The sequence below is a fragment of the Syngnathus typhle genome, linkage group LG2, assembly GCF_033458585.1.
Source record: "Syngnathus typhle isolate RoL2023-S1 ecotype Sweden linkage group LG2, RoL_Styp_1.0, whole genome shotgun sequence".
Lineage (NCBI taxonomy): Eukaryota > Metazoa > Chordata > Actinopteri > Syngnathiformes > Syngnathidae > Syngnathus > Syngnathus typhle.
Genome location: NC_083739.1, coordinates 14088429 through 14101620, shown reverse-complemented (window position 1 = coordinate 14101620; position 13192 = coordinate 14088429). Strand labels below are relative to the sequence as shown.

The 13192-nt window shown below is 44.0% G+C and overlaps 1 protein-coding gene across 2 annotated transcripts in view; it reads right to left on the bottom strand.

Annotated features, from left to right (window-relative positions):
* Nucleotides 1-13192, bottom strand: part of atp2b3b (ATPase plasma membrane Ca2+ transporting 3b) — a 31089-nt gene that overhangs the window by 5852 nt on the left and 12045 nt on the right. The window contains exons 7-25 of one of the 2 annotated variants that reach the window (XM_061272575.1): nucleotides 12724-12765; nucleotides 12479-12643; nucleotides 12289-12360; nucleotides 12066-12208; nucleotides 11803-11935; nucleotides 11483-11592; nucleotides 11275-11409; nucleotides 10615-10721; nucleotides 10457-10532; nucleotides 9622-9780; nucleotides 9365-9544; nucleotides 9047-9134; nucleotides 8841-8947; nucleotides 8189-8380; nucleotides 7641-7854; nucleotides 6670-6881; nucleotides 5395-5502; nucleotides 5083-5265; nucleotides 3932-4018 (exon numbers count right to left, since the gene is read on the bottom strand). In XM_061272575.1, the coding sequence (XP_061128559.1) occupies nucleotides 3932-4018; nucleotides 5083-5265; nucleotides 5395-5502; nucleotides 6670-6881; nucleotides 7641-7854; nucleotides 8189-8380; nucleotides 8841-8947; nucleotides 9047-9134; nucleotides 9365-9544; nucleotides 9622-9780; nucleotides 10457-10532; nucleotides 10615-10721; nucleotides 11275-11409; nucleotides 11483-11592; nucleotides 11803-11935; nucleotides 12066-12208; nucleotides 12289-12360; nucleotides 12479-12643; nucleotides 12724-12765 (2513 nt within the window). Of the gene's footprint in view, nucleotides 1-3858; nucleotides 4019-5082; nucleotides 5266-5394; nucleotides 5503-6669; nucleotides 6882-7640; nucleotides 7855-8188; nucleotides 8381-8840; nucleotides 8948-9046; nucleotides 9135-9364; nucleotides 9545-9621; nucleotides 9781-10456; nucleotides 10533-10614; nucleotides 10722-11274; nucleotides 11410-11482; nucleotides 11593-11802; nucleotides 11936-12065; nucleotides 12209-12288; nucleotides 12361-12478; nucleotides 12644-12723; nucleotides 12766-13192 lie in introns of both variants that reach the window. The other variant, XM_061272574.1, reaches the window with a different exon arrangement.

Sequence of the window (13192 nt, the reverse complement as noted above, 5' to 3'; positions counted from 1 at the left end):
ATCCATCTGCTTTGATTAAAAATGAATTCATAGGTCCACCTGATCTTGAGTGTTGCCAAAAGATGTTTTTTTTTTTAAAGAAAAGAAAGGTGTTTTGATATGAGTTTGCTATTGACAAACACTTATGTCAGTTCTGACACACCAGACAGACCTTGCAGCATCCACAAAGACCACAGAAGCAGCAAACATCTCACGTAATACACACCTGCCGTGCGCGTATGTGTGTGTGTGTGTGTGTGTTTGAAATACACTCGCACTGCAGCACACTGGATAGCATGCATGCACACGGGTGAGGCTGAATGCCAGGCACAGATGGAGAAGAAGCAGTAAGAGTGAGTTAGTTGAATCAAGAAATCACCAAATGGCCACGCACACGCATGCAGCAGCCCTTGTCATAGAACAGTCGGATTTTTTTTTCTTTCTCCATGTAGCGAGCTTGGCGCTCTGGACATCAGCATGCATTGGAATGTTGTGCACTGAGTTCTGAGTTCGTTTTTTTGCAAGGCTCTACACACGCAAATATCCTGCAGTCATGCAAGAAACGAGTAGCGAGCAGAGTGGAATCAGAATGATGCTGATGAGAAAGGTTACTGCTGGACATAAAAAACAAAATTCACAAGTTGCAAAAAAAAAAATATCATAATAAAGCAGACATCGCAGCAGGTTATAAGAGCATGTGATTGGTTAGATTCTTGAAAACAGGAGATGATTGGTTCCAAGTCAGAAGTGTCAGGCGTCCACAGGCAGCCGGGTCATGCTGAATCGGATCACTGTCACTCACAGTCTCGCGCTCTCGCTAACACGCGCCACAATGAGCTCCACGAGTGTATTATGCTGCGTGTGGTTTAGGCGTGCATGGAGAGAGGCATTCCGTTGCCATGGCGATCGTTCCATGCACCCTTCCCTCGAGCCCAAAGGGAGGAATAGCGGAATGAGTTGAAAGAAACGGCAAAAAGTGAATGCAAGTCTACAGACAGGCAAACGGGCAGACAGAGACTTACATAGAGACAGTTTGGCCAAAACTATCAACTGCAACAAGCGACTAAAACTTTTGGAAGGTGCACAATCGGGCAGCTCAATGGGCGTCCATGCTGCAGTTGGCCAAACTCTGAGAAGTCTCTACACATGACTCTGGCATAGGCGACAGACTGGCAGACAGACAAACTGACGGACAGACAGACAGAAAGACAGACGGAAAGACGGTCAAGCAGTAGGTTCAGTGCTTATCTGTTTTTCCAAAGAGCCTGTCAGACAGCAGAAAAACACTTCATGCAGACTGAGAAGGTTTCGCAACGTTATTTTCCCACTTTTGTCGTCGGCACTTGGTTTGTTTTCATTTTTCGTCCCCGTAGGTGGAGTAAACGTTCGAGTATATGTCGCCCACAGTGTGACCAGAGAAACCTGGAGGTCAGGGCGCTGCTGTGTTACTGCTTTTCTCAGTTTCTCTCCATCCCTCCCTCTCTTCCTTCATCCCTCCCTGACTGGCCCTCTCAGCATAGCTTGATGGAAAAACGATGATGATTAAAAGTACAAGGATAGAAGAGGCACTGGAAGGTTGAGGCTGCTGTGTGAAAAACAAAATGCCGATGAGAAGAAACTGCAACATAAAAACAGAGGGAAGCTGTGAGGTAGATGGCTGCTACATCCTTTCCACAAAAAAAAAAACTGAGCGGTACCGCCTTTTTGAGAAGAACCTTTTTCACTGAGCAACCATTCTGTTTTTATCTTTGACGCAGGGGGTGAATGCTAACGACTCCTCATAAATATCCAACCGCACGAGAAAGAATGAGAGGTGATCTCACAGTAATCTTTTTTCATCTGTACACAAAACTAGGCCAATATCAAATGAAAACAAACTGGATCCACAGGGATCACAAAGGTCCAGCACAGCTCAGGCAGATGAAAGCGCAAAAGACACACATCTTGCATCTGCGATATTAAGTCTGAGGGCTGGGGTTGCTATGGCGAGAACCCAAGTGGAGCGTGACGCAGAAGTTATCTGAACACAAGCGGCACTAAAAGGCGGCTGGATGAACGTGGTCACAAAGCTAAAAACAATGCTAGCTAGCGGCTGAGTCCGTGTTACAGCCTGCGGGCGCTGCTAGCTTTATGCTAGGCTAGCTTTATACCAGGCTAGCTCCTGTTTTGATTCAGTGGCGGAACAACACTGACAACAACTTTGTATACAAAGTGTCATAATGCAGCTGTCTATATCCCTAGCTCGCTCACTCGGGATGATAGCGCAAGATGAAGAAGAAGGCAGCGTGGGATGGCGGGAAGGTAAAAGGGCATGAGGGAAGGAGCAAGGTTGGAAAGGAGAAGCAACTGAGAAGACTGATGAGGAGACAGCACAAGCATGCACGCACACGGACAGGTCAAAAGCAGCGGCGCACACATCGCCATACACACAATGACCTTCTTACACACAGTGAGAAACACATGCACACAGACGCAACACCAGCAAGCACACACACAGACGCTCGCCGAACTGACATACAGAGAAATTAAGAGGAAACATGAAGTGGGTGGGTGGCGGTGCTACTCTTCACGGGAGATGGGGACAATGACAAAAAGGCTGGAAATCACGGATGAGGGAAATGACAAAAGAAGGAGGAACAGGGGAAAAAAAGGATGAGGAAATCTAAAGAAATCTTATCTTTTATACTACACAAGAGCCTGTATTTAGATCTGGCACAATCCAAATACATCTACAAGATAACAACTCCACTTTTAGACAAACAGAGTACATTTCACAGTCTTTATGTATACTTTGGGCAAACTGGAAACCTGTAATATCCAAAACAAAAAGAACATACAGGAAAGAGAAAGTCAAGAGCGGCATTGGAGAGAGAGAGAAAGTTAACAAACAAATGGGACAGACAGGAAGAGAAACCACAACTTTTTGGAGCGCTCAGGACGAGAGGCAAACGGGAGATGTTGAAGCTGAAAGTCGTCTTACGGAAATAATCAATCCACAACACGCTGAACAAAAGCGAGACGAGACGAAGGAGAGGAAAAAAAACAAGCTAAAAAGGAAACTCAACAAAACTTAGAATGGCAAGTTAGGCATCAGCAGCGATTTTTGGGGCTTTTATACTCGAAGGTTTACAGCTTTTGGCCAAAACTCAAATTGTAGCATGCCAAAAAAATCACTCCCACAACTCCGACACGCTTATTTTGTTTGACTCCTTTACACTGAAAGCGGGCGTTCAACACAGCAACCTGGCTTGACCTCATTGACACACAGCAAAGATCGGAAGACATGGTGCAGCAGGAGCTGTCCTTTACTCTCTGAACTTTGACCCTTCATCGATGCCAAAATCAATGAGATTGTTTGCTTTCATTTCCTTTTGGAGCGTATCATCTTCATTTATACTTAAAGGAGAAGTCAAGTCAAAAATATGTGTTCTGCATTTTGATCAATATCGTGTTTGAGGAATATGAATTGATCCAGGGGGCGGCCATTTTGTCACTTGAGGACATCATAGTAGCTAAGGGCTCAGGGTTTTTGCCTCTGAACACAGAGAGTGAAAGGCGAGCAACCCCTGCACCACACTCAACACTAAAACCAAACACACTCTGGACTGGGGCCAGACCTGGATTTGGACCAGACCAGATCAGACCAGAATTGCACAGCTGGTCAGGACCGGGTGCTGTTTGAAAGGGAGAATAAGATAAAAAGAATAGAGGATATGTTGTACACGCATGAGCAGCGGGCGAGCTGGAGTGGGGGGACGGGGGGGGGCACAACCATAGACAGTAAAATACTGCAAGTCCACGTGCCGTGCATATGTGTGAGTGTGGTTTTGTGTGTGTATGTGTATGAGAACTGTGTGCACATGCTTTCGGCGGACTCACTCCCTGGGGCTGGGCTGGTATTGGCTGTCGCGGTGGAGAGAGCTACGTGAGAGGGGGTAGATATAGTGTTTACGTCGTGGAGCTGACTTAGCACGGAGGAGCGCCTTCTCACTGCTCCCTGAAACGAGCCGCTTCGCTTGAACGTGCTCACTACCTCCATCTGCAGGACAGAGATAAAACAGTGGCACTCAGTGAAGGCGGGAGGGGGGACCAGCCGGAGTGCGGAACCCTCTTAATGAGTGTGCGTGGGCGTGCGTGTGCGTGCGTGTGTGTGCGCGTGTTACCCATTCTTCCACATAAACACACACTTGAACAGTGTTTGCATTGGGAGTTTAATATGAAACGAGTTTTCAAGGTCTTATTTTCAAGTATTTCTATTTCTTTTATTTATTTTTGTTTGTGTATGTATGTATGTATGTATGTATGTATGTATGTATGTATGTATGTATGTATGTATGTATGCATTTATTTATTTATTTATTTATTTATTTATTTATTTATTTATTTATTTATTTATTTATTTATTTATTTATTTATTTATTTATTTATTTATTTATTTATTTATTTATTTATTTATTTATTTAACAAAGCTTACAAACTACCAGTTTCTGGCCATCAAAAGTCTAATTCAAAAAACTTTTTCAGTTGTTATCATTACGTAATTTTGCATTTATTAATTCAATTCATAATATTAGCAACGCATTGGGTATATTTTTTGAAAAGTCAAAGCAAAACTAGGTAGCTCTTAAACATATTTTTTTCTTTCCTTTTTACAAGCACTATGTAAGTTAATTAAAAGTGGGAAACTATTATGTGTGCAAATATATTTTTTGACGACAACCTATATATTTTTTACTTTTGTCCTTCAGTATATTTCAGAGTCTACTTTTTTTTTCAGCTTGAATTTAAGTACAGGAGTTGAATTAGTACTTGGACTATTAGCATTGCATTTCACACAAGCTTTACTTTAGTACGGAGCATGAATATTTTGGTTACACACACACACACACACACACACACACATCCATGCCTTTGTCATGTTGCAGTGCATCTTACAAACCACCACTTTTATGTTGCGAGAGAATCAAAGACAGAGGCGAGCATAATATTGGCTGTGTTGAAGAGAAGCAGAGATTAGAGGGAAAACTCACAGTACACAGAAAAAACAATCAAGAAGCACCAAGTCTTGTGTTTTGGGTTCCAGTCTGGTCAAGCACACTTTACCTGAGTCTGTATGCGGTTGAGGCCTCGGAACCAGAGGATCTGTCCACGACGCAGCTCTCTCTCAGCACAGTCAATCTCCTCTTCATCCTCTGCAAGCTCCTCCCCTTCCTCCTCCCCGGGCTCCAGACCGAGACCCGCTTCCTTCAGGCACGGCAGCCGCTCCGACGGGACGGTGGCGATCACCTGCACATCAGATTTGTTACATTTTCCCTACACCAAGTGTGGGATGGCGCCACCTCAAGGGAATGTTCCACATAAACAGCTCCCACTTAGCAGGCATGTTTAGCCTCAACAAGCCAAAGAGGTTTTTACCTGACCCCACAGCAGCTCTCCAACTCCCACAAACAGACACCAGAGCCACTGCTCTATGTTGAGTGGAGCACAGCTGAATGGCTTCCCACCCCACTGCACAATCACAATCTGCAGCAGAGAGAGAGAGAGAGAGAGAGAGAGAGAGAGAGAGAAATAAATATATTTTCATGATAAACAGGAAATTTAAATTTCAGTTTAACAAAAACATGCATATTTTTTTAAGTTTATATACAGTATAAAATAATCAATTGGCCTCTTCCATATTCAAATTACATATCTTCAAGATATAAACATTTGAATTGATGGAATTTTCGCCCAGTGTTTTCCTTATGATTGAGTGGCGAGTGAGGCCTGCAGTTCTTTGGATGTGGTTATGAGTCATTTGGTGACAAGACATCTCACACAATGCGAATAACAGAATTTCACTGGCGGGGTGATAATGGCTTGATGTGACAAAACCGACTCGTCTCTTCAGTCAGGCAGAAAACAAAAATGGAATTTTCCCCAAAATGTTTCACAGTCCAAAACTGAGCATTTAGCAATAGCTAAATTGCGATGGTAGCAAACAGTCAATCTTTTTCTGACATGACCTTTCGCTACATGAATTGGATGTCCTCTAACTCTCTTAAATTGTTCAAATTGATGCAGCAACAAATGGCCTTCCATAGGCCCGTTAGAGGAACGCAACCTCGTCGACAGCAAAGCGTCCTCTCAATTAGATGACGAGAACCCTCTCCGAAGCACTGCATCCGTCCCTGTTATTTCACTCAACCTCTCTGGAGCCTCCTCCTGTCCACATCACTGATATTTATTCTACTCAAAATCCTACTACTCTGTCACACCCGGAATCACCGCCACCTCTCTCAGTTCTGGTTTCCCCCACGAGAGCCAATAAGCGCTCAAGTGCTTTGCTTGCTCGTCTTGTCCTCACAATATTGTATTCCTGTGTGGCACTGTCCCTCGCTATTGAATTTGGCTAAAACATATAAGACAGCAGTCCTCAAACTCTTTTAAATAATGCATCCCGACTTGCTGTGCCTCTCAGCATGATTTATTGATACGCAAACTTGTCATTATGGTGCACTTTGCAACAAGCCTACATTAAGCTTGATGTGAATAGCTTACTTGCCTATGACAAACATGAGTTAACCCTTTAATGCTCATGGAATGGTAACCTCAAATGGACGCGTTTTTGGCTCCAGTCTCAATCCCACACAATCAATTTCCAACAAACCTTAAATGGAATTATCAGAAGAAAAGGGTTCTCCAACTCACTTGTACCGCAAAGGTGCCCAGAACAATGGAGCAGAAGATTGGGTTGGAGAATATGCCGTCAAAGACGTTTCTCTCGCCGTGGATCTTCCGTGCGTTGATCTCATTGAACAGCTGCATTAGGACAAAAGTGTTGAAGATGATGGTGTAGTGCTCGGATGGGGGTGAGTGGAGCGGAGCGTTGCGGCCGCTGTCGATGTTGAAAATGCGCTCGCCTGAAAGCAGGTGAGGGAAGAGAAGGAGAGATTATGAGTAGCCTGCTGAGTTCACGAGGATGAATACAAAAGCAACCTCAAGGCAAGAAAAATGAAATGGAAAAAAATCCACTGCTAATAACGTACTCACCGTCACTGGCGGAGAGAATGCTTTATGCAATACGATATGTGTTGACCAAATAGATTTTTTGCATGCTGATTTAAAAATAATTTCTTTACTTTGTTTCCCGAGCACATCAGGTTTTGAGATATTTTCTTTTTTTTGTTTGTTTTAAGTTTGACCTATGAAAATGTGTGCATTGTGGCTTAAATAATCATTTATAGCTATGATGTTTCAGAAAAAAAGTCCACCAGTTGCTTAACCAAGCACTTAATTCATTAATACAGTATTACTAAATATATTGCAACAGTGTATTATTATTATTATTATTATTATTTTAGAAAAGCGTCATGCGGCAGAGAAAAACAAGGGCAGATTTGGAATCAGCTCAAAAAAATGTTGACTCCAATCTCTGATTCAAAAATTCCGTATGTGTAACCATCACTGGCATCAATGAATCTTCCAACGTACTCTGTTTTGAAATTTCTCATTCCTGCTCAAATCGATAAAACATCAAGAGCTCAGTAAAATTCAAAGAGCCCACATTAAAGCAATTCAAGTTTACTTGATGTTCTCTTCATGACAGGCGGCCAAATAAATGCAGAGTAAACATTATATTGAAGACACTCTCTTTGTACTTTCTGTCTGTGTGTGCCCACCTATGAAAAGCAGGGTGAAGATGATAACCAGCTGGTAAACTCCATGACCCAGGATGTTTTTCATCATGGTGAGGGAAATGAGCGGGTTGTTGCGACCATAAGGTTTCCGTAGCAACAGGGCCTCTGTAGGGGGCTCGGTGGCCAGGGCCAAAGAGGCAAAAGTGTCCATGATGAGGTTCACCCACAGCATCTGCACCGCCTTCAGAGGAGAATCCTGCGAAGTGGAGAGATGAAGCCGACTGATCACAAGCCATGTGTGGTCAACAAAATTCTTAGGCCAATTTTAAAACAGACGCAAGCACAAATACTTGGACAGGGGCGGAGCTATGTGGTAGACAGGGGAAGCCATGGCCACCCATGCTTTCTCTCTGGTCACCCCTAATTGATAAGATAATCAGTTCTGAAAATATTAGTTAGTGACAGCCCTGAAAGAGGCCGGCTTGTTTACCTTCTCTTAAATAAATTAGCAGGTAATTTTGCTAACATGATGTTAGTTAGGGCAAGCAGCTCTATTTGCAGCCCAAATAAAAGTGGATGACTCAGAGTACCTGAGTGATGCAAGCTCCAGTGAAGGCGACGATGACGGCCACGATGTTCACTGTGAGCTGGAACTGCAGGAACTTGGAAATGCTGTCGTAGACGTTTCGTCCCCACATCACCGCCTTCACGATGCTGCTGAAGTTATCGTCAGTCAAGATGATGTCAGATGCCTCTTTAGCCACGTCTGTGCCGGCGATGCCCTGACAAAGTTTGCGACGATGAGGAGGACATGCACAGAGTCACGGCATGAATCATGGGAGCGTTCAAGCATTCTAATCATTCTGGAGAGTCACTGCCTCCATGCTGTGTTGTTCCCCTCCAAGTCTGAGCAGTTGGCATGAGTAAAACTGTGGCCCAAAAAAATGCACGGCACTCCTACTAAAATTGTTAACATGTATTATTATTCATAATGGGGCATCTGAGGCAAAACTGCTTTTGTTGCTGCAAAAGCATTCAAGCACCCTAACCCTTCCTAAATGAGAAAAAAAATAAAAAATAACATATTATTTGCCAATTTGCTTTGAGGTAGTAAGCAGCATATTTGTCCAGTTTTGTTCATGATAGATACAAAAATGTTCATACGAAAATGAAACGAATGACTTTTTTTTTTATTAGTTAATAGTATAACTAGTGGAAAAATGAACCAATAATAAGAATCACCATAGCGAAGCCAACATCAGCCTTCTTCAAAGCTGGTCCGTCATTGGTTCCATCGCCTGTGACAGCAACCACCTGCCTCTGTTCTAGAACGGTACTGTCAATAATTCCTACCGAGAAAACAGATCGACCGGAGGTAAGCGTCTGCATGCCTGTGAGTGAATTTCAAAGTGTGTGTGTGTGTTTGTGTCGATCAAGCCGCAACTCACCTTTGACGAGGGTATGTTTATCTGTTGGTGAAGACCGAGCCAACACGCGCAACTTGGGCCAGATTTTATCAATTCGCTCTTGTTCAATCTGCATGCACATGGAAAAGGGCACTCAACAGACAATATCGATCACTTTCACTGGTGATTACCAATTTCCATTCTGGCAGTTTGTAGATGTGAGTGTCAATCTTAGAGGGCTGTTGAAAAAATATCATAACCCACACATGCTGCCTGGTAGTAAATTGCCATTTGTTTTGTCTTTCACATGCTTGGAAGAGCACTGATAGAAAACTGCACATGAATGAGACCCCGACTCACCTCCCCCTTCTCGTTCCTGATTCGTCGGTTGAAGTCTTTCCCCTCAAGACAAATAAAGTCATCCCCAGGGTGGATGATTCCACACTTGGCAGCAATGGCCCTGGCCGTGTTAATGTTATCACCAGTCACCATCCGCACAGTGATGCCCGCACGCTGACACTTCCGGATGGCCTCGGGTACCTTGGAAAAATTTGGTTCACACACAATAAAGTTTTAGTTACTTATGGTGCCGGCAGTCGGGTGTAGCACGTTCCTACCTCGGGTCGTACTGGATCCTCGATGCCGACCACAGTGATACAGGTCAACTCTGTCACTATTTCTGCTTCATTTTCCCAATCGGGCTCTGGATTGGCGGGCAAGTCTCGATAAGCGATGCCGATGGTCCTCAGGCCCTCACATGCCATCGGCTCGATCACCTGTTCAGTGAAATCATCATAGGAGATGGAGACAGGAAGAAAATCAAACAGCTTAAATATGTTCTTATACTGGAAACAAAATATAAGAACAGCTCCGATTGTCTTTAACGTTGATGTCTGGGGAAATTCGAAGCATTTGTGCTGGTATTCATTCTGACAACGCTGAGAGGGAAAGCCCACCATCTCCCCCGACAAGCTCAAAGAGCTGAAGAAGACAATATGATGAAGAGCTGGCATGGCATAAAACTGCCACAATGCAAGCAGGATAAATGAGCCGGAGTACACTTGTGTCAGGACAAGAGCTATTTCTCTCGTGGCGTCGGCCGAGGTCGCCGTGAGGCAGGTCAGCCCGCCTGTCATTCAAGGGAGGACTTGCTCACACTGCTGCATAATCGCATGTGTGAGTGGAGCAAATACTTGCTTGGTGCTGGTGAAGAATTTTGACCGATCTAGCAATTTGTGCTGCAAGGGGTGAGAAATGCTCATGGGTGACGGCACATTTCACAACCAGTCACGTGACGTGAGTTGGGCTAAGTTTATATGAACGGTTTCTCATTAAATATTTATTCATCTAGTTACAAAACTTGTGTGTGAAACACTTGAATGAAATCATTGGTCATGATGGTGGGAATTTAGGTACTTTTGACATTTGAGCACCGCTGCTTTAAATAACTACCTGTTTGACCATTTCATCTCTGTCCCTTGGGCGGAAACTACGAGGTTCTCCATTGGCTTCGAGGACGTAAGAACATCTGAGGAGAGAAAGATTGCATAAAGTGTAGCACAGAAGATCGACAAATATAAACCTGAGCTCTTCATTTTGCTTCCACTCACTTTTTTAGCATGATCTCAGAAGCTCCTTTGCTGTAGAGACGAAAGGAACCATCTGGCAGCTTTATCACCGTGCTCATGGATTTACGCACTGAGTTAAAGGTATACACCTGAGAGGAAATGGGAAAATAAGAATTATTTAGAATATTGTCATCAAAGCATTGGGCAGCAGCAACACCACCAAAATCTCTTCAATGATCACACTGTGTGAGTGTTAGCATACCTGAGCCTCTGAACTTTATTTATTTTTAATCAGAAGGACTTTAAATAGTGGCTTGTGTGTGCTGACTCATATTTAATATGAATTGAATGATTCATTGTGAACGTCGAGGGTGTGCAAACTTATGCAACCACATCCGTTGTTTATTTTTACTTCCCCTGTTCCAAAACACCCACCCAATCAATCTGCACAGTTCATATTATGTTCTTTTTTGATGATTTACTGTATTTCAGTCATTTTGTTTAATGTCACACGCCTCTACAGAACATCTCGTGTAATGATGTGTTTGCGCTTGTGTGACAGTAAGGTGCATTCTGAGTCACAAAGCTGACACCATTCCAGCCCTGATTCACAGTTGTGAATCATTGTGAGCAAGAAATTCAATGACCGTAGCATTTCCCGCTATGTTCGCAGATAAAGATGGTAGACATGCTCCTCCTTACTTTGTAGAGCCTCTCCTCTGGGATCTGCTCTCTGACGGGAGTATAGTCTTGTTGTAGGTCTAATACAAATCCCAGCAGGCCGCACTCCGTCTTGTTGCCCACCTGCTTCGCCAGACCTCCCTCCATATCCGGTGGCTGATAAAAGATGATCCGAAGGGAGGTAAATTCATTTTTTTTATTTTTGAAAAACAATCAGTATATGACTCACTAAGATCTTGGAGGTGTAGGCACTGTTGACTGAAATAGCATGGACTAACAGCTCCAATGTCCGCGGGCTGATCTGTCCAGGATCTGGGATCAAGCGGTGGTGCACGTCCCCTAGGCGACGACAAACATCTTAATAACAAGAAATGCATGCCAATAGATGACCGCAATACATCTCGTGGATGTTGATGAAAGAAATAGCCAGCTGGTGCTTTTGGGGAAGTTGCTCATGCTGAGATCTCAACACACAAAATGCCATTTGATTTGCATTCCAATATTGCGCCCCCTTGTGTCCAGACAGAAGATCAATTTGTCTCTACATACCTATAAAAGCCTGCACCACAGTCATTCGATTGGTGGTGAGCGTGCCTGTCTTGTCCGAGCAGATAGCTGTGGCATTACCCATCGTCTCACATGCGTCCAAATGGCGTACAAGGTTGTTGTCCTTCATCATTTTCTACACAATAAAGTAAAGAGTGAGGTCATTAATCACTTGCTACAATGAGCTAGTGGATGGATTTACTGGACCAAAACAAGAGAAACATCAGACATTTGTTCCGTAAATGTCCATTTGGGATGCAGCCTACCTTGACAGAGTACGCCAGAGAGATGGTGACAGCGAGAGGTAACCCTTCTGGGACCGCCACCACCAACACAGTGACTCCGATAATGAAAAACTTGACAAAGTATTGGATGTAGACCGGAGTGCACTCCGTCACCCAGGTGTGACCTGCAAGATGCAACGTCATGTTCAACTTGCATAGTTGAGGTCAACATGATGGTTGTGTGCTAAGATGGCCGCACGCAGACCTTCAACAACAAAGGTGTCGATGACAAAGTAGAGCACCAGAATGAGGACAGTGATTGCGGACATCACCAAACCTACGAAAGAATTACGCCTTGTTAATCAGCGTGGAAGGTTTTTCCTCCATTGTAACATTTTCATATCTGACTGTACAGTTTTGGGGGTTTAGCTTACAGACTTGAAAGTAGTCCATACCTGCTTTTCCAATTTGAACGGCAAGTTTGGTAAGCTTGCCCTGCAAGACGCTCTTCTCCTTTTTGGGTACGTTGGTCTTCTTCTTCTCTCTGTCCTCTACTTCTCCTCCCTCGGCGCTCTTTAGGGGTTGCATCTCCATGGCGACACCCCCATCCTGCTTCTTGGCTAGATCAGACGCACAAAACCAAAAATACAGTACCTTAGCAACAAAAATGTGTCCAAATCACAAAATACTAGGTTCTCACCTTTGTTCTGGTTGTTCTCCACTGCGCCGTCGGGTTGTTTCCCTGCGGAAAGCAGACGGTCAAGAATGTAGGATTTGCATTTATGTGCTGTCATCAACAGTTGCAACAATGAACACATTTTCAACCCACACGGAAAGAATATGGAAAGGGAAGAGAGACAAAGACACGGTCTTTGACGGATCATTGACATTGTCACGCCACTTTGTACTGGGGGTTGTGTTTACTTGCTAAAGGGAGCAAAAAGAGGGCAGGACGAACGACCGTGTGCTCACATACCATTGGTGACCGTGCTGTAACTCGCATCTGTGGAGATGAGCAACTGAGTATTGTCCTCTGTTTGGGGGCATTGTGCGAGGAGGGGGGGGGGGGGGGAGAAGGGTTGGAGGACACGTGAGAGAATTTGGCAAAAATCAAAAGAAAAAGTGGGGAGGATTTGTTTGCAAATGAGATTCCATTGAAAACCAAAAGA